Raw genomic sequence first — 19,886 nt, forward strand, 5'->3', positions numbered from 1 at the left:
AAATTGATTCAACTTCGGGCATTTTTTCGTCACGGCGCCGGACTGACGTTTGAGGCGCAGGGCCGGACTGCCGAAAAAGCAGCATCCAGCGGAACGTTGCTGAGTCACTGTTACATAATGTTTGTCAAGGCTGCCGACAGCGTAGAAAGCACCTTTAATAGGCAAAAAGGTTTTTCGCAAAAATAACACCAATTTCTGTCAGTTGTTATCGTTTTGAAACCGCATTTTCAGTGTATTGCTTATCTTAATAATAGTTTTTACCCATTTTTTTGTTATAGTTTTTATTGCGATAAATTTTAATGCACTGTCGTTTAATATGACTAAACTTAATTTCAGTCTTCGTCAGTGCCTGTTACCAAGTTTTTTAATTTCACACATTTTGAGGAACTTATCTGGCGCCAGATGACGAATAATTCAATACATCGTAAATATTATTGTAAATAATTATTCTAATCAGCTATATCCCATTCCAGATGAACGTGACTTCCCACCGCTTGCAACGTTCTTAAGTTTAAATGTTATCGTATTATCAGCCATTTCTGACTAGATTTCATTTCAGTAAAAAAAATGTGACAAGTAAATATGATTTATAACTTGCTTTACAATGGACACAGACTATTTAAATATATAGTACATTTCAATATTTGACAAAACTGTTCTATAATATTGATCTTTATAGACTTGTCAAAGAAAAGGCTTTTAATCTAATGCATAATGTGTGCTCTGTTTCAGCCAACTTTTGCGTTTTAAATCCCCGAGCAGACAACGTCGCCAAGTACGTTTAAATATTTATCTTACCTATTTGTGTTTCTCTTGTTTACAGATCGTCCTGGCGAATTGAAAACTACGGCGCTAATCGTAATTACATTAAAAACCTTCAACCGACAAGCAATTTTTCTCACAAAGTTTAAAGTTACATTTTTTAAAGATATCTGAAATATGTCTGATTTGTAAAAACCTTCTTATACGCTTGAATCTTTCACTAGACGAAATTTAAATTCCACTATTGTTATTGTTACTTTTATTTTTAATCCAATTTAATATAGTGATGGGCGATTTTCCGCCGTAAAAATCGTAATTTACAATGTCAATAATTTACATTATCCCATTTTATTGTAGTTGCGGATTTATATTTGGTAGCTGCCGGTCGTAGAGGACTATACTTACCACAATAAAGCAGCGCCGAACTTTATAGCGTAGTAAATTGCGGGAAGTTTATTAGAACGTAAGGTCAGGTAGAAATAATCAAAAGCGTGTGTAAAAAAATATATTTATTTGGCAAACACAATTACCTCTATATTTTTCTGTCTTGGCTTCAGTATTTGACGACCGGCTTCACTGCCTGAATTTTCTTCAACAAAATCTGCAAAAAAAAATAATAATTTAATGTGAAAGAAATAGACCCCGACCCCTGGAGTCAATCAACACGCGTTTGAACGCACCCGATCAAACAAACAGCCTAATTTACTCAGGACAAAATTCACGCTTATGTCAAACCTGATTTTCCCAGTCAATCTTCTTCTGCGCTCTCCTGCGATTGATCGCCGAGCTGGTTACGTGGTACTTGTTCGGGAGCGACTTCGGGCGGGCCGGTTTCCGGCTATAAGTCAAAATTTTGTTCATCAAGATAGCGTTCTCCCGCTCGATTTCCCGGATTTGAGCTGGAGTGAAAGTTCGGTTGGGGAAAACCGTGGGTTTGTGTATGTCCTTGAGTCTTTCCAGGGTGCTCAGACTCAGCTCCTCGAAGTCGGCGTCTTCGTCCTGCGAGTCGTCCTCGAAGCTCTCATTGTCGTAGTTTTCCTCATCGGCGGAGAGTTCGTCGCCGGAAGCGTCGGAGGTCGAGGCACTTTTCGAAAGCGTGTCGGGTTGATTGGATTGGTGTGAATTGGTCGTCGACATTGCTCGGATTGGATTTGACACAGAATATTTCTTTTTTAGGAATTGTGTGATCAATATTTGGAACAATAATGCATGACATGACATAAAGTTTCTATAGCAACAGTTCATAAAGAGCGAGCAGTCGATAGTTTTTTGTTGGGGTTGGGGTGAGGGTGGGGGTAATGAGACGAAAGTTGTCATAAATAATTCTGCATTTAATAAATGATTATATTACTGAATAGAACAAAATATATTTACATATCAAAACAATATACACAATAATTTATATACACACATAAAATGTTAGTCAATAGTTCACGAGTATGGTCAATATCTTTAATGCGTACTAGTGCTAGCCGCGGACGCAGCCACACAACAATTGCACATAATGTAATAGTAAGTAAGACGTATATAAATTACAAAGTATTGCTTTCTTTGTTAGTCACATTAGAAAATATATCACTTATCCACTTTTGGCAGCTAAATGCCCCCTTACAAAATCAGCGCTCTAGAGTCTTTCGTTCCAAATGATAGTGAAAACGGTAAAGAAAGGTCGTACATCTAAACTATGACCATGTGGACACAATACGGAAATGATAAGTTAATAGAGTTCATTTATCATTACAACAGCTGTACCTATTACAATTATTACAGTATAACTATGGCGAACGATAATCAAAAGGACTAAAGTAAAAAAAAAAGAAAACGATGAACAATATCGGCAGTAAGTTACAGATTCTATGATGCATATGTTTATGGATACTGACAGTACGCTATTCTAATGATTAATGGACCTGATTAAAATGGTGGCCCAGATCTAATTTTTAGATATAGGTAGAGTGGAGACAAGCACCGAGGATAGAATTGTAAAACTTAATAAAACGATATATAAATATGTACATCTATGGACTATGTCTGCTAATTTATATTAAATGGATCGTTAAATATAGTTCAGTCAATGCTACGATCGATGATGACCAAATAACGTAAAATCATCATAAGAAACTGCAGCACAAAAATGATCATTTCGTTACTCATGTCATGGCGAGTCACTAGAATTTTCCATATAAAAAGCTTCTGATATATGTACAGTCCTTAGTATTGCCTTAACTAGAGAACTATGTGCAAGAGTCTTTCTAGATATCCGCGAGAGTGGCGACTCGGCTACCCTGTAGGAAACATGTCATTCGTTATCAAATAGGCCTTTTGATTGCTTGTACACAACACAGTTACAACTTGGACAGTTCATGGCTTATTCACAATCTCTTCTTTAACTTATGATTATCAAAATATCGCCACGAATTTTATTAAAAATAGTAATTTGTTCCTATAAATTAGTTATGTACTTCTTCTCTTTTATTAAAGAACGACTAGGATTTGATTTGATGTTGACTTTATGGCACATAAAAAATATTTTCTGCTGACGATTTACTTAATATCACCACATTTTATTTAAATCACGACTCGTGCCGGTGCAAGCGCCCCCTCCTCGAGCCGCTCTTTCGCCGCTTCCTCTTCGTGTCCCGCTGGAAGGCCACGTTCCCCGGGTCGTCCGCCAGCTGCGGGTACTTGTGTATGCTGTGTATGTCCACGCCCTCGTACCCGTCCACGTCCCCGTGCGAGATCAGCTCCTCCTTCTCCTCCTCCGTCCAGTCGCCGCGGCCCTGGAAGCCCGCCGCCACCAGCTGCTTCTCCAGCTCCCAGGCCCTCTCCACCGCCCGCTTGTGCGCGTGCCGCAGGATCTTGTGGGTCTCCTGCTCGGGGTCGGCGCCGTACTTGATGATCACCACCGCGTCGGGGTTGTGCAGGCGCAGCTCCTTGATGGTGGTCGCGCCGTGGTCCGTGATCTCGTGCGTCGACACGTTGAACATGCCGCCGAGCCGGCGCAGCTCCTCCAGGTCGTCGCGGATCTTGAGCACGTTGTCCTTGACGAAGTAGAACACGTCCTGGTCGTGGATGCTGAACTGCAGGTTGAGGAAGAAGGAGTTGTTGAACACGGAGGTGACGACGTCCTGCACCACGCCGTTCACGCCCTCGACCACGCTGACGAGGGCCCGGCTGCCGGCGCGCGAGATCAACACGCCCTCGCCGAACACGGATCGCCGGTAGGCCACGCGGGGCAGGAGGTTGCGCGTCTTGGGCTCCATCTTGAGCAGGGGTTTAGGAACGAAGCCCAGGTCGGTGAATTTCTCGTTGACCTGGAAAACGACGACGGTTAGGGCTAGATTTAATGCAAGATTGCGTTGGGGGATCGAGAGGATCAGGCGGACGGGGGTTTAGAAAGAATAAGATCGGCGGCGAGGTTGTCAGAAAAATTATTTTCATTTCCCTGGTGGCTCGACCCGTGATTCTCCATTATTCTAAGATATTGGCCGCAAACTGGTTTCTGTTTCGAAGTCTAATTCCCCATACCAACCCGGCGACGGAATCTCTCCATGTTGTTCTCTGGCGAAATTTCGCAGAACTAAATGGCCGATTTGAGAAATGAATACTGCCAATAACAACTTTATTGTACAAATGCATTATATACTGACCTCTTGTGGGAAAAGTCGTAAAATTTGTGTCGGCACACTATGACCGTGGGAAGTGAGGAAAAATAACCACACCTGATGGTCTAATGGTCCGACAAGTGGGAGACGGGGTTCAAATCTGCTTTGGTGGTGATATTTTTCCTCACTTCCACACATCTATTAAACGTTTAAAACCTATAAGTATTGGTTCTCGAAGTATAGATTGCGTTCTTTGTAAATTTTCTTCCTCCTGGTAAAATTAGATTCTCGTTTTATTAATAGAAAGTGTCTTACCTTTTCCACGATGCACTGCAGGCCCGATATCACCCCGAAGTCGGGAGCCAGCTGGGGTGAGGTGATGGTGGCCTGCGGTCTGTACACCATCCGGCTGATGTATTCCGATCCCAGCATGTTTTTCATGTCGTATCCGTAGAGTTTTAGCCAACTATTCAAATTGGTCATGTAATCGATAGTTGATTTTGAATTAATGGGGTCGTTATTGTTGAAGCGATAAATAAACACATCAGTTGGTGTCGTCAGTTTCGTTGCCAGCTGTTCCCAGGCGGGCGTCATCCACTGCCCTACCACCGGATCGTATAATCTCTTATTAATATAAACCAGCTTGGTGTTGGGATCCAGAATTCCCCCGTGGAAATCCACCGGCAGATAGAAGTCCGGATTGGTATCCAGCATGATACTGCCAGAAGGCGTCCTTCTGATCTCTTTGATGAGATTGGCATTAATATCGAACAGGGCCAGCGGCGAGCCGTTCTGGTCCGTGGCCACGTAAAACCGCTGCTCGGACGTTTCCACGGTTATGATAACATTTCTCGCGTCGTACAAGAATCGGAACGTGCGTCCGGTCTTGGGGAAATGTAAATGTGTGACTAAATCCGGGGTGCTCGGATTCGAATAGAGATACTGAGTGACGTTGCCTTTATCGTCGTTCCATGAAATCAAACGACCTCTGTCGTCGTAATAATACCACGTCTGGAATTTGTCTCGTTCGAATGCGTGAATCAACAGACCCCGAGAATTGTATCTGTACTTCTGCTCACCCCGGCGGACCACAAAGCCTCGGTTATCGTAGCTGTTGAACTCGACGTCCCCGTATTGCACCACTCTGTCACCGCTGTCGTAACCCAGCGAGATCTTCTCCTTCTCCTTAATCACGCCGATGATGTTACCGTTCTCGTCGTACACGTACTTCCAGTTACTCGTGCCCACCACCTCCAACACGTGCCCGTCGGAGTTGTACGACACCCGATCCATAAACTGCGTTCGACCGACTAACAACTTTTGAAGTTTGATTCTGTTACGACTATCGTATTCGACTTCGAGTCGGAACACGTCGAACGACTTTATATTGATAAGTATGGATTTGATGCGTCCGTGATCGTCGAAGTCGGTTATCGTAAAGAACTGCTTACTGGTGTCTTGCATGACGGACCTGTTGAAGGTGTTCCGGTACACCCGCAAGTCGCTGATTCCCTCGAGAATTCCGAGGTTCTGGTTGTATTTCAGCCGTAATTGCGGAAGCTCTTTGCCGTTGATGTCTACGTCGATACCAGATAGGCGGGCGTTACCGTCGTACTGATACTTGTAATGGGCGTTATCGAGTCCGCTCTTACTGTTGAATTTGAGCTTTTCGTCTTTGAGAATTCCGGCGTGGTATTTGAACTCTTGTTTCAGCTCGAAGTTGGGTTCCACGATTTCTATGCTCTTCACCAGACTGGACGACTCGTGGTAGACGTATTGGGTGGAGCTCATTCCAGCTAGACTCGTCTCTAGTTTACCGGCGGAGTCGTAGACGTAGGAAACGCGACCTGACTGGTGAGGGTACACCTTGGCTAGGATTTGTCCGTCGTCGTTGTAGATGATTTCGTACGGATGGCGATTCATGGGTGAGAAATACTGGTACTTGAAGAAGCCCAACGACGTCTGTAGCGAGAAAGTGTGGATGTGTCCTCTGGGTGTAGTCAAAGATTGAAGAGCTCCGGCTTCGTCGTACTGCAGGAGGTAATCCGACCCTCTCGGAGTGGTCACTTTCAGCGGCTACAAAATTCGAAAGTTTAGAATAGCGAGTTTGTGTGTGAGTTGAAGTGACTTACCAAACTGCTGAACATGTCTTTGAACGCGTACACTAGCGATGATTCGTCGCCATATTTGATTTCGAACAGTCTCCCAGCCCTATCGAAGACGTAACTTTCGCTCAAATCTCCCCATTTCCAGTTGCTGAGTCTACTGAATCTGTCGTATTCGAGTTCGACTTCTGCAAAAATGCCGTTTCTGGGTCCCCATTTGACCGGCCTGGCCGATCGATCGTAAGTCACGTTGAGGAGTTCGACTTTATCGTCCATGAAAACGGAAATCGAAGCCGTATCTCTGTCGTATTCTAATGTGAGCAAGTTTTCGCCGTTGACTCTCAACTTGCGGCCCACTTTCGATATAGTCTTGGGAGTTGAACTCTTGCCTTTATTCTGGTTCGGTCTGACGAAATAGCGCCATTCAAACCTATTGGCCAGATCGCCGCCGATTTCCGTCCGCTGTTTAGCCGGCACGGGATAGCTTTCTCCCAGTAGCGGTTCTTTGTCGGCGAGGATATTGTAAGGCACGGTATCGGTGGTGATGCTGTGCGACCAGGGCGAATTGCTGGCCACGCTGCCGTCGGCCAGCAAAATGATCTTGTTCTCGGCGTCTCCCACTTTCGTCGACACGCTCGAGCCTTTGATCAGCATCGAGATGGGTTTCTTATTATTTTGACCCACTTTCACGGTGGCTCCTTTCACGCTCAGATCGAACGATAAACTTATCACTTTTCCCGTAGGTGTCACGGCCGACGTCAGCCTTCCGAACTCGTCGTAATTATAGACGTAACTTCTTCCGCTGCTGTCTAATTTCGTTTTCAGCAGCCCCGTGGGACCGTGGTAGTCGAAGGTGACGTTGTAATTATCGGGAGTGCTCAGCTCGTGCAGCATCCTCATCCTGGACATCCGCAACCTACACTTCTGCCCTTTCGTGTTCTCGATCGAGTTCACCTGGCTCGAGTAGTCCCTCAGCAGGAACACCTTGTTTCCGGCGGCGTCCGTCACCGTGCTCAGCTTGCCGTTGCTCGTGTTCACGTTGTACGTGAACACGTAGCTCGTCTCCCCCGTCAGGATGTTCTTGGTGGCGATGTGTTGCCCGAATCGGTTGAAAATATAGATTTCCTGCGTTTCGGGCGAGTAGATCTCGTATTCCCTCGAAATGCTGGCGTCTGGAATGCTCGCCATTACGGACCTTATCCTGTAATTGGCTTGATCGCCGATGTGGACGTGGCCGTCGGGGCTGACTGTTACAGCCGAAATCGTATTAAACTTCGAGTTCGATGCTAAGTAGTGTTCCGCTTCGAAACAATCGCATCCACGTTCAAGACAATTACATTTGGATTCAGCTCCAGCGTAAGGACCGATCTTGCCATCAGTACCGATCACTCGAATGCGATTAATTCTCTGGGAATCGCTTTCAGCAATGTACAAATCTCCAGCCGAGCTGAAAGCCAAACTTTGAGGCATCACGAGAGTAGCATGTGTGGCTAATTCGACGTCGTAACCACTCGCCGGAGATGCGCAGTGCAGAGGTCTTCCGGCCACCACTTTGACGCGTCCGTCCAGCGTGAGCTGGAGGATCATATGGTCGTCGATTATGTGCAAGGTGTTATCCAGAGGGTTTATCGCCAGCTCTGTGGGCCAGCGCAGGTGGACTTCCTCGATCGTCAAGGTGCCCTCGCACGGTAGGGGCTTCCAGTGAGACTTGTGCATATGGTTTCCGATAACCGTGGTCACGATCCCGTCTCTGTCTACCATACGGATGTTCGTACCGTCAGCAAAGTACAGAACGTTGTCGTTAGAAACCGCTACACCTTTAGGATAGGCGAGTTTGGCGTCGCGGGCTAGGGCTCCGTCGCCACAGTGGGCTTCATCTCCTGGGAGACATCTCTCCCCGGAACCCACTACGGTCTCCCAGTTGTGGTCCGGGTCGCTGTAGTCTTGTGTGTTTCGTACGCGGATGATTTGGTGGGACTCGGGGTCCGAGATGTACAAAGTCCCGTCAAGCGGGCTTAGTGCCATGTGATAACGATAAGAGACTCTAGTGGCGCTGGAAAGATATTTATTCGTTACGTTGTTGTTACTGGGGCTCCGGTCACTTACTTTAACCTAACGACAGTACGGACTCGACCGTCCGTCAAGATTTTCCGAACTAAGTTGAAGTCCCCGACAAAAATGGAGCCATCAGGGGCCGCTGCTAGAGCAACCGGAGCTAGTAATCGTTGTTTGGACGCTTGACCTTCGCAGTCGTTGCAGTCTAAAGGTCTTTGATGCCCATCACCCATTGTCGTCAGAATCACCCTCGGTTTATGTTTAAGGTAAATATTAGACCCGTCTCCCTTTTGTAAAATACCTGAAAACAAAACGTTTACTTACGCTCCACCAAGCAACCTTCGTCCGATTTACCTTCGTGGAAGTTATATCTGTGATGAATGTCAAGATTCCACCCCCCTACCTCTGAAATGCTCATATCGTGTCCGCTCAACTTTGTCGTCTGAACGTCCCAAATAATAGTCTTGCAGTCGCTGTATTCATACCCGACTTTAACAATAGCCGTCGTCACTCCGTACACTCTTTGTCTGTAGACGTTGAGTCTGTTCCACGCGTACGTGAACTTGATCACCGGATCCGCCTCGAATGTCTTTTCGAACAAGATCCCTTCAATGGTAATTCTGAGGTGTATCAGATTCAAAGTCGGCGGGATAGTTTCCGGTGTCAGCTGCAGCTGGATCGTTGACAAATACCCGGCCGCCCTGGAGCTATGGTACACCAAGTTGAGGCCGGTTCCGGGAATTTGTAGACTCTCCTGCACCACTTGTGACTCGGCTAAGATGGCACTCCGGTCGGGGCAGGCCCCTTGGAAGCCGTGCTTCCATGTGGCGAGCACCACCGGCTTCATGGTGTCGAAATCGTGTGAAGTGCACGGTTGCGGCATAGCCGAGACCGGTTTCTCTTCGCCGGTCGTCATAACGACGTTGTCGATGATGACGACTTCGTTCCACGGGACGAAAACGATGTGGGTTTGGGGGCGGAACGGGGCACGGCCGAACTGTAAAGTGACTGCGCCGCCTCCGTTTACCAGGAGGTCGAACCAGCCGTCGTCTCGCGTGAGAGTGAAGCCTTCCAAGGGCGTGCTGGTGCTGACGCGGACGCCCATCAGGCCGGTCCCCATCTGGGTTATGACGCGTCCTCGGACCACGGCGGAGCGGCTAGAGGGAGAAGGTTTCGGGTTAAAGGAGACATTAGACTGATGCGCAAAGAAATAAACGGCAAACAACACAAAATTATAAAAGCTAACCAAAACTTCACGAACACAAGTGGACTTTTGTAACGAAAATCAACCAGGCACAAGTTGCTACACCTAAAAATGGTCTACGAGTACTTAAGTTGTAACTAGAGTTTGTTATTACGGCTAGAGGTAGCCTTACCTTGTGTTGAAGTGATTCCAAAATATACTGAGCAGCAGGAATAAAAGAAAGCCAAATCGTTAACAATCGGTTTCGAAACTTCCTGTTTTTTTTTTTTTTCGTTAATTTAGGTTGATGCACCGGCTTACAAGAAGTTATTTGCATGTTGCGTTTTGTTAATGGGCTCGAGTGTCGGTATTCGGACAATAAGCACGTAAAAACAAAACCAGTGATTTTTAAATCAATTAAGTCACACAAAAGGAAGTGATTGTCACATGGGGCACAACAATGCGTCTAGAGAAAACTTCTTACATTTAACAAGGGCACATCAAACATGTTATCGAGAAAAAACATTGAAAAAACCCACACCGGAGGTGTAGTAAATCGAATGAAAATCACAATACGTTCCACATACCTCTCGTTGAACGTTTCTGGCCGCGCGTAGTTCTGCAAACTGCCTTCATCAATCAAAAATTTCATTCTCTCGAAGAAAGACGCGGTGATTGCCGGAGGTTGCTTTCTCAGTAATATGTCGATGGGTTTAGGAGAAGAGACGCACAGCTGACTACTCCCGCATAAGCGATTCGAGCAGCACTCGGGATCCTCGCAATCCACCAATCCATCTACGCCGAAAGAACGCTATTAATATCACCCAGAACACCCGACCGACGTTACCTTTGTCGTTATCACGCCCATCGTTGCAGTTCTGTTCCAACAAAATACTGCAATCGGGCCCGTCCCAACCGTTGTCGCAGCGACATTCCCACATGGAATCTCCGTTAAACCTGCACTGACCGTGGGAGGAACAGCTATTGGGACAACCCTCCATGGTACAGTGTTTCCCGTTCCAGCCCGTCACGCACAAACACGTCCCGTTCTTGCACTGCCCGTGCTCGTTGCATCTGGGATCGCACTGCTTCAGGTTGCAAAACTCGCCCGACCAGCCTGGGTCGCACTGGCACGCGTCCGACACGCAGTGCCCATGGTTGCCGCAGTCCAGGTCACACAATTCTGGAACATGACTCATTGTTCCAGGTTGCGTGTTTGTCATTGTTAACAAGTAAAACAAAAACGTGAAATTATTTGTTACGATTGTGGTTAAAATTTTGAGTTTTTGGTGTCCTAGGGGCTAATTACCTCTGGAGCAATCCTCGCCCGACCATCTGGGCTCGCAGGTGCACGTTTGCGTGTCCAAGTCGAACGTCCCGTGTCCCGAGCAGTCCGGGAGACACTGGAGGGCGTCCTTGTCCATCTGGCTGCAGTCCGGTCCTTTCCAGCCCTTCTTGCACAGACAGGTGCCCTCGACGCAGTATCCGTGCCCCGAACAAGTGGGATGCGGGCAATCCACTATAGAAAAATTTCGAAGGTAAAGTCCTGGAATCGAGAACGGCTCCGATAAGCTTACCCTCTTCGCAAAACTTGCCCTTATAACCCCTTATGCAATTGCATTTTCCGTTAGCACAGTGTCCGTGACCATTACAGTCAGGCACTTCGCATTCATCATGCCTTAGTTGACATTCCTTCCCTTTCCAGCCGGGATTGCATTGGCATTCACCATTGATGTATTCACCCCGTTGACTGCAGAGGACGGGGCAAACACCTGACAGAAATACATTCAGTCATGCTTAAGCTCGAGCTGTTAGTGGCAGTGGCAGTCAGCATTCGTTCTACTCACTCTCGCTGCAGTCGTCGCCCCCGAAACCCGGGTTGCACTGGCAGTGCCCCATGAGGCACTCGCCCTTGCCGCTGCAGCCGTTGGGACAATTGTGGGTCATGTCGTCGGCGATGACGGCCACGAAGGTCACCTCCTGGGGGTCGCCGTCGTCGTTGTACAAAGAGAGGAACCAGTGGCCTTGCTCCATGTAGTGGGTTACCTCTTTCTTCACGGATGACTAAAAGACCAAACAAACCTTGACATCTGCGTTTAATTACTAAATTTTATATTGACGTAGAGAGTGAGGAGAGATAATCGTAAGGCCTGATAGTCTAGTGGTTAGTACACCCGCTGGAAAGTGGGAGGCGTGGGTTCGAATCCCGCTCAGGTCGTAACGTCTTTCCTTATTTCTATGTATTTAGTTCAGTTGTTTTACTTACGTGTGACGCTCTCGTGGTTCTGGCTTTGAACCCGCTGAGGACCTCGAGGATGTGGTACTGGGTGTGCGTGGGGAGGGCGTTGCGGCGGGCGTAGACCCCTATGCTGGCCCCTCTCGGTATATTGTAGTCGAACCTGACGTAGGCCGCTTCGGATTGATAGAATTGCATGTTCCAGTAGCCGTACGGCGGGATTTCTTTGGAAAGCCTTTGCCCTAACGATATTTGGGAGAACGTGGTCCCGTCCGGGGGGAATGATTGTGCGGGGAATGTACGAGCACCTATTAATAGTCAACGTTAAGAGTCTGAAGATGCCTCGTTCGAAACTAGGCGTCAATTACAGAAAGCGCTGAAGCCTTTACAACGTTAGCACAAAACTAACTCTCTACAAATACGGAAGGGAAGTAAGAGTCATGCAAAAATGTTAGGGTGTAGTTTGTCTTTGCTTAGCTTGTTAATTCGCTAAGCGCGTAGTCTATCGACGCTGTCCTACCTTCTAGTATGAGAATAGTGGGTGGCGGCGGTAATTTGGTGGTAACTTCCGGACAGACCGTCGCCGGCGTCCACGTTTCCGAAGTTTCCGTCGTGTCTGTCGCATCAGACACCGAAGAAGCTTCGTCGCTGTGGAAATCCGGAGCCGCTGTTGTCGCTTTCACCGCGTCATCTCTGTAGTCGTAATCCGTGTTATTGTTAGCATCTGCAAATTCATTTGATGCATCCATACATGGACACGAACACTCGCACGCCCCACCCCAAGGCCCGTCGCGTTTCTCGGTCTCGAGGGGCGTTTGGGTGGTTCTTTTATCGCCCTCTTCTTTCTGAAAGCTGTGCTTAATATCGCTGTTAGTGGCTTGGTTAACGCCATCGTCGGTTGGCACGGACACAGATAGCACGTAAACGGACTGAGCGGCGTGGGGGTTGTTAGAATCAGGCTCGGTGGCTATAGTCACGTTCACTAAAACCCTTTTCGCCGAACTCGGCCCGAAAGAAGCCACCGGAGGCACCTCGATCACTCTAATTTTCGGACTCGCAACGGCCTCGGCCTGGAATTGTTTAGTCACCGTGTTAGTGGCGTTACTCTCATGCAGCAGCAAAGGCTCGTTAAAATTTACAACCGGCTTCATCGCCAAATCCGCACCCGGGTTCGGCAGCGCGGACAAATTCGAGTCCGTCAGCTCTTTCGAGTCGCTGTTTTTATCGCGAGCAATCGAGTAATTGGTTTTCGTTTTCATGGTCGTGGAGAAAGGTTCATGATTCAGTTTTACGATCTGCACCTCGTCCTGACGCTCGTAAGCGTACTCCTCTCGAATCTTTGATTTTATCTCCTCCGACGTCTGGTCCTCCACTTCGAGTTTGGACTCTGCGTCTAGATCGATACTCGAGAAGAACGACTCGGGGTCGTCTTGCAGCTGCGACGTGTCCAGGAAACTGTGGTCGGCGTCGGCTTCCTCGAACTGGTAACTGTCGTCGGTCTCCGTCGTAGTTAAGGGGTCTGGAGGTGCCGTCGTCGTGACATTCTCCACCTTCTGGATTTGAGTGTGCTCAGTTTCAGCTGGGGGGCTATTAGTAACAGTCGAAAGCTGTGTTCCGGTGTCGGTGACGTTTGTGTCATGCAAAGGTTCAAGGGTACTAGCATGCTCTCTATCTATATCATGCTCGGTGGTACTTGAATTGGGGAAATTGACAGCAGTCGAGTCGGAAGTGATATTTGACAACACAAAAGCATGCGATGGTGGGTTATCAACTTGTCTACGTTTTCGTGAATAGACAAGTGCAAGGAAATTACCTCCAGATGAAGACGTCTTCGGCCTACTGGACGTCGACAAGTTTGTTTCGGAGGTGGCGCTTTTGGACGCTGGCACGAATTGCGTGTTCTCTCCGACCAGAACCGAACACGGCTTTGCGCTTTGATATGACCAATTCAGTACGCTAGAGGCTGCGGAAACAAAATTAGTTAGTGTGAAAGCTATAAAGAAAGTATTAGGTTATTTGCCTGTTACATTTGTTTTGGTTAATGGTAATTTATTAGCTCGATGTTACCACTGATATTAATAAATCAGGGGATCAACTTGTTATTTCATTTGGTTTATCAAGATGAGTTCGTGGCTGCACCGTTATTCTTTCTTCGGATGAGTTTAAGGTGACAGAGATTTATATGAGAGATTAACACTAAAGTGACTAAAGTACTATTAATGTGTGTTCCTGAGAAAAGTCTACTTAAACTGTGCTTCAGTAAGAAGTCGTTTATCATTGTTTTTGGTTTGACACAAATACATACATACATACAAGTATTTTTGAATAGAATGAATAGACTATGAAGCTTGGAAACGCTGCGATGTTTTCCCTATGTTCTTCAACTCGGCTCCTCAAGCCACTATTTTTGTTATGTATGAGGGGCGCCGCATTCTTACCTGAGATGTACGTGAGCGCAGCTGTCAAAACGACCAGCAGCATGATGCACACAATAGCCGTACACTTCCACGTGCATTTGGAAGCTATCCCTTTTCTGAAATGAAAACGGCTAGCTTGCGGAAAGTGACTGGAGTTGGGGCGGCGTAGATTATTTCGGACGGGCAGGACAGGTACCTGGGCCCCGTATGGGATGCCGCATCTGTCGGAATTCTTCATGTCTTTCGACGGGCTACTGCACGACGAGTTGGACTTGTAGTCGATCGTCGAGTTCTTGGGGTGATCTGCATGCAGAAATAATTCGTTGCTTGATTACCGTGATTGCGAGTTGTCAGAAAAGTGCAAAGTCCGTAATTACCGGCCGGCACGCTATAATTTCGAGCGAATTCCCGCAAAGGCGGTGCGGAGCGTTCGCAGCTATTTCGTTTATGTATTCAGGAATGTTTACTTTTATTCACAAGTGGAGTAGTAAGACATGGAATGTTTATTATTGCCCGATTGGTTTATTTGCGCGGAAATGTTGCAACGGCGTGCAGAAGACGACATTTTTCGTTTGGGGGAGTGTAAACGGCCGCCGGCGAACTCGCAACTGCAAACAATTTAAATCAACAAATTAGGGCTGATTGGGGCACAATCGTCAAAACCGATAATTGTATTTGCGCTGATAAACTCCACGGAATTGTATTATGCAGCGATGAGGCGGAAGGGAGGTTCTCAGAGCGGCACCACTTTGACTTTGGTTCGAAAAGACACGAGAAGCTAAAGTCCAGATGGTATGAATACTTAACGAAAAGTTTTAAGAGTGTTCCCTAAATTTTCGTCAAAATTATTTAGTTTAGTTTAGTTTATGTACATCTATTATATTTTTTCTGCGGTACGTGTATTTCACTAGAATTTTATATAAAAAATAGTAGACTTAGTCAGGTCAGGTCAGATTAGGTCAGGTTGTCAGTTCAATTCTGGTCAGGTCAGGTTCGGTCATGTGAGGTCGGGTCACTTTAGGTTAAAAAAAGTCTTAGTAGACGGTTCAGGTTAGGTTAGGTTCGGTCGGAACACGTTGTTAGGTCCGGCCAGAATTTGAATTTTTTATTTTTGCTGGGTCAACTTGATTTCAGATTATTACTTTCTCGCATCTAAAAGAATGGATCATTAACATTTTTTAACTGAGAAGTTTTTGGGGTTTAATGTTCGTACATTAAAGCGATAATGAATCATATTTTGTCAAAATAAATAAAAAAGTGGTCGGGAAAAAACCGAATTTGCATTTTTTTTTTTTTTTATTTTAATGCAGATATCATCGTAGTCGTCATGTTGCTAGGCGATTTTTCCTTGATGTGTAACAATACAAAAAAAAATTGGTCGAAGGTTATTTCGGTAGAACTTCCCTTGTCTTTGAAGTAAAGTCCGACAAATCCCGCTTCTTTAAAAAAATATAAAATTGAATTTTCCGATTTTCGTTTTGTGATAACCTCTGTAAAGTAAAAACCAGCGTACAATGCGAAATATATTTAAATATGTAATTTCAGTGATTTTGTCTCGTCAACGCAAAGGAGAGGACTAATTAATTAATTAATTAATTCAGTTTTTTCCTCAAAAACACCCATAAATTTGAACATTTCTTCAGCAACATTGTAAGATGACGAACAAATTTTGATTAACGATTTTTCATGCTTCCAATAACCTTAAAATATTTGCAAAATTTAACAGCATTAGGTTTTTCAAAGTTAAATTGTAATATACGATATATTTTTGATTATTTTCTCAAAAATCTAGATGCCAAGGGTAAAAAATTGGTCCAACAAATTCTGCTTTTTTGAAATAATGCAAAAATGTCCTTCAGCACTAGGTAATAGCAATCTGAAGCTCAAGTGTTTATTTATGTTTATACATCAAAAGAATGTCACGTAGAAATTAGTTTGATTTGAATGAGTTTGTCTTCTCAAAATTTCACAACAATCGGTACAGCAGTTTCGGAGATTAGTGTCTAATTGTTGTTTTAAATTTACGGTAAGCACAATAAATTTTTAATCAAAATATATTTGCTTGTCCCCCAAAAAATTGATGACGTCATCTCAAAATTTTGCCGGCTAAATCCTAAATCTAAAATGTGCAAAATATGACTTAAAAAAATTAATGAATGTGTGAGCTTATTTTAATGATTTATACAGGAACTGCAAAACCGAATGCTTTGAAATCTTGGAGATGTTTTAAAGTTATCATAAGCATGGTAAATTTTTTATCAAAATGTATTTGCTCAACCCCCCTAAAAAATTGATGACGTCACCTCAAAATATTACTGAATATATCCCTTCTTAAATGTGCAAAATATGAAGAGTCTATACTTGTGATTTATTTTTAATACATAATTAATATTTTTTAAATTTGCTTATACAGGGTGTCTCAGAAAAATTAATGACTGAGTTGTTAAAAAATAAATATCCAATCAGATTTAGGAATTTAACTCGTTACTATGGAACTATGCAATTTAACACCTTTCAAATTTAACAAGTTTCTACAAGTTTAATAGGGGTAATATCAGTCTTACCTTAGCAAGTGCTAGCCCCGCCCACCCGCCCTCTATTTTCTCAGAGGGAATGAATGGAATTGGCCAAAATCAGTCTTATTACTAGCCCCGCCCATCCGCCCGTTCCTTTCTCGGAAGGAATGGCATTTGCCAAAATCAGTTTTATCTTAGCAAGTACTAGCCCCGCCCACCCACCCTCTATTTTCTCAGGGGGAATGGCATATGCCAAAATCAGTCTTATCTTAGCAAGTAACAGCCCCGCCCACCCGCCCCATATTTTCTCAGAGGATATGCCATTTGCCAAAATAAGACTTATCTTAGCAAGTATTACTACCCTCTGACAAAATAAAGGGTGTGTGGGCGGGGCTAGTACTTGCTAACAAGTCTTATTTTGGCAAATCACACATCCTCTGAGAAAATAGGGGCGGGTGGGCGGGGCTAGCACTTGGTAAGATAAGAGTGATTTTGGCAAATGACAGACCCTCTAAAAAAGTAAAGGGTGGGTGGGCGGGGCTAGTACTTGCTAACATAAGTCTTATTTTGGCAAATCACATATCCTCTGAGAAAATAGGGGCGGGTGGGCGGGGCTAACACTTGGTAAGATAAGAGTGATTTTGGCAAATGACATACCCTGTAAGAAAGTAAAGGGTGGGTGGGCGGGGCTAATACTTGCTAACATAAGTCTTATTTTGGCAAATCACATATCCTCTGAGAAAAGAGGGGCGGGTGGGCGGGGCTAGCACTTGGTAAGATAAGAGTGATTTTGGCAAATGACATATCCTTTGGAAAAATAGAGGGCGGGTGGGCGGGCCTAGTATTTGTTAATATAAAACTGATTTTGCCCCTATTAATCTTGTAAAAACTTGTGAAATTTAAAGGTGTTAAATTGTAAATTTCCATAGTAACGAGCTAAATTCTTAAATCTACCCGAAATGTGCAAAATATGATGAGTTTTTGCTTGTGATTTATGTATGCATTCATATTTTTTAGATTTGCTTATACAGGTGGTTAAAAAAAAAATGAATGTATCAATTTATTTTATTGATTAAATCAGGGGCGGCTCACTCCATTTTTCCAGAAAATTTTGGAAATACAATATTGTTATTTTTATTATTACACTGCACCAATCCAAGTAGATATACGTGTCCTTGGAAAAATGTTGATGACGTCATCACAAAATTCTGTAAAGTAAAAACAATTTTTTAACCCTTCAAAGGGAGCAATCAACTGGGTCCAGGTCCAGAGATATTCGTGGCTATTTAACAACCCATCTGCTACCTGTCCCATTTATCTTCAAATAAATTCATCAAGTAAAGATCAACTGTCAGAATGTTACGAGAACCTCCCTCTTTTGTTGAAAAAGTATTCTTTTTAGTTAGTTAAGTGATCTATTATCTAAAACGTCTTCCATTTGATGAGGAATTTCTAGGTAGGTAATTTTGACCATCGACTTTTGGTTTTAAACGGGTTTAACGTACGTTGGGTCTGTTCATATGGCCCCGAGTCCTTTAATTTGGGGTATCTTCAGTTTATTGCAAACAAAAACACCTTATACTGTATCAAAGTGAAAATATTCGGCACTATTCGATTTTCGAAAATTGGTTTCTTTTCTATTTCAAAACACTTTACGGAGTCTGTGGCTTGTTTGTCGTTATTTCAAATTGATATTACGAACATTATAGATATTATTTTCCAAAATCGTTGAATCAAAGGTCAAATTTCCATAGACTTTATTATCGTTATCAGACAACAACAAAGACGGATAAAATTCGCAGTAATCGTAACCCCGCCAACGTCACTGTCCCATTTGTTGTGTTCAAAATTTCGATCAAAATTAATAAGCCGAAATTGTTTTCGTTCTCTCGCGTTGGTATTTTTATTTCCTGAACGTTTAGGGCAACGAGAAGTCCTTTCACACTTTATTACACTTAAATAAAGAAGAAGACAATGAAATCAATCGTGGCAGTGTTGTTGTCCCACTTAAGTACGTTCTAAAGTTCAAGCGTTCGCTCAAAATCAATATGCAATACCTGTTTCAGAGCTATTAAAATTTCCTAATTAATTTAGACCCAGGATAGTATTTCTGTGTACTTTATTACCACCATCATTAAACAAAGAGGAAGATCATCAAATTCGCAGTAATCGTAGCCTTGGACCACTTTCGACTTTCGCTGCACGGATCAAATTTAGAAAAAATCCATATTTTGACAAACTTCCGTATAATTTTTTTTTTTTCAACAGGTACGCTGTCAAAGAAGTTTTGTCTGAGAAACGAGCGTCGAGATTTAGATGAAATTCTCGTTGTCGCGGGGACAATACGTGAAGAAATAACCCCATTGAATCACAAAGACCAGACATCTAATAAACGTAATTTCAGTAGTGTCCGAGCTATTATGTAATAGATTCGAAAGTACGAGTAAGCAATACCTCTTCGAGTCCTATTGTCGCACTACCAATTTCGAGCTACCGAGTATCCTTCCTGCACCTCGCGTAACTTTTGTCTATAAATTCACTTAAACCTTGCCCGCACGCGCTCATTTGGCCGACACTAAATCGTTCAACAGCACATCAATTTCAGCCCGAGTAAAGCAACAATAAAACCAATAAAACTGAAGAACTCACTCAACGTCCCCGATGGTATGTACACATTTCCGGAAGGCGTCCGAACGAGACAAGAGGGTTCGAAGTCTTGAGTGGGATCTGCCGGTGGAGCCGTGGCCAGGCGCCCATTTAACCGATTCATGGTGGGGTTCCGAGGTGGAACATCTGGTGGACGTGGAGCTCCGTCCAGCAAACAACCTGCAAGAAAATTGGTAGCCGTGATTGTTTTGGCCGAGTGCGCGCTCGAGGGCGGTTGTTGCGCGACTAGCATGTCCTACAAGACCCGGGCCAGGTCAAAACTGATCTTTTAAGGGGATTAAGATAACAATACGGCGTACTCGACTACAATATCGCACAAGGTGAAGGGGACCCATAGGGC

The 19,886-nt window shown here is 44.5% G+C and overlaps 2 protein-coding genes across 4 annotated transcripts in view; both read right to left on the bottom strand.

Moving 5' to 3' along the window:
- Window positions 1-1,256: 1,256 nt before the first annotated feature.
- On the bottom strand, window positions 1,257-2,006 carry LOC135125419 (cilia- and flagella-associated protein 97-like). The gene is made up of 2 exons (XM_064051030.1): window positions 1,498-2,006; window positions 1,257-1,363 (listed from the first exon to the last, which is right to left on the bottom strand). Exons 1-2 carry the CDS (start codon window positions 1,981-1,983, stop codon window positions 1,316-1,318), a joined length of 534 nt encoding a protein of 177 aa, XP_063907100.1. The 5' UTR covers window positions 1,984-2,006; the 3' UTR covers window positions 1,257-1,315.
- Window positions 2,007-2,072: 66 nt separating this feature from the next.
- Window positions 2,073-19,886, bottom strand: part of LOC135125416 (teneurin-m) — a 294,078-nt gene continuing 276,264 nt past the window's right edge. The window contains exons 4-18 of one of the 3 annotated variants that reach the window (XM_064051002.1): window positions 19,529-19,705; window positions 14,385-14,666; window positions 13,760-13,909; window positions 12,467-12,670; window positions 11,977-12,254; window positions 11,558-11,774; window positions 11,288-11,482; window positions 11,020-11,229; window positions 10,558-10,893; window positions 10,298-10,505; window positions 8,882-9,684; window positions 8,579-8,828; window positions 6,500-8,525; window positions 4,683-6,443; window positions 2,073-4,076 (exon numbers count right to left, since the gene is read on the bottom strand). In XM_064051002.1, the coding sequence (XP_063907072.1) occupies window positions 3,336-4,076; window positions 4,683-6,443; window positions 6,500-8,525; window positions 8,579-8,828; window positions 8,882-9,684; window positions 10,298-10,505; window positions 10,558-10,893; window positions 11,020-11,229; window positions 11,288-11,482; window positions 11,558-11,774; window positions 11,977-12,254; window positions 12,467-12,670; window positions 13,760-13,909; window positions 14,385-14,666; window positions 19,529-19,705 (7,838 nt within the window). In that variant the 3' untranslated portion in view covers window positions 2,073-3,335. Of the gene's footprint in view, window positions 4,077-4,682; window positions 6,444-6,499; window positions 8,526-8,578; window positions 8,829-8,881; window positions 9,685-10,297; window positions 10,506-10,557; window positions 10,894-11,019; window positions 11,230-11,287; window positions 11,483-11,557; window positions 11,775-11,976; window positions 12,255-12,466; window positions 13,910-14,384; window positions 14,667-19,528; window positions 19,706-19,886 lie in introns of all 3 variants that reach the window. The other 2 variants (XM_064051013.1, XM_064050991.1) reach the window with 2 other exon arrangements.

This window comes from Zophobas morio, unplaced genomic scaffold (assembly GCF_036711695.1).
Source record: "Zophobas morio isolate AGI-343-1 ecotype UQ-CSIRO unplaced genomic scaffold, CSIRO_AGI_Zmor_V1 ptg000002l, whole genome shotgun sequence".
NCBI classification, from domain to species: Eukaryota; Metazoa; Arthropoda; class Insecta; order Coleoptera; family Tenebrionidae; genus Zophobas; species Zophobas morio.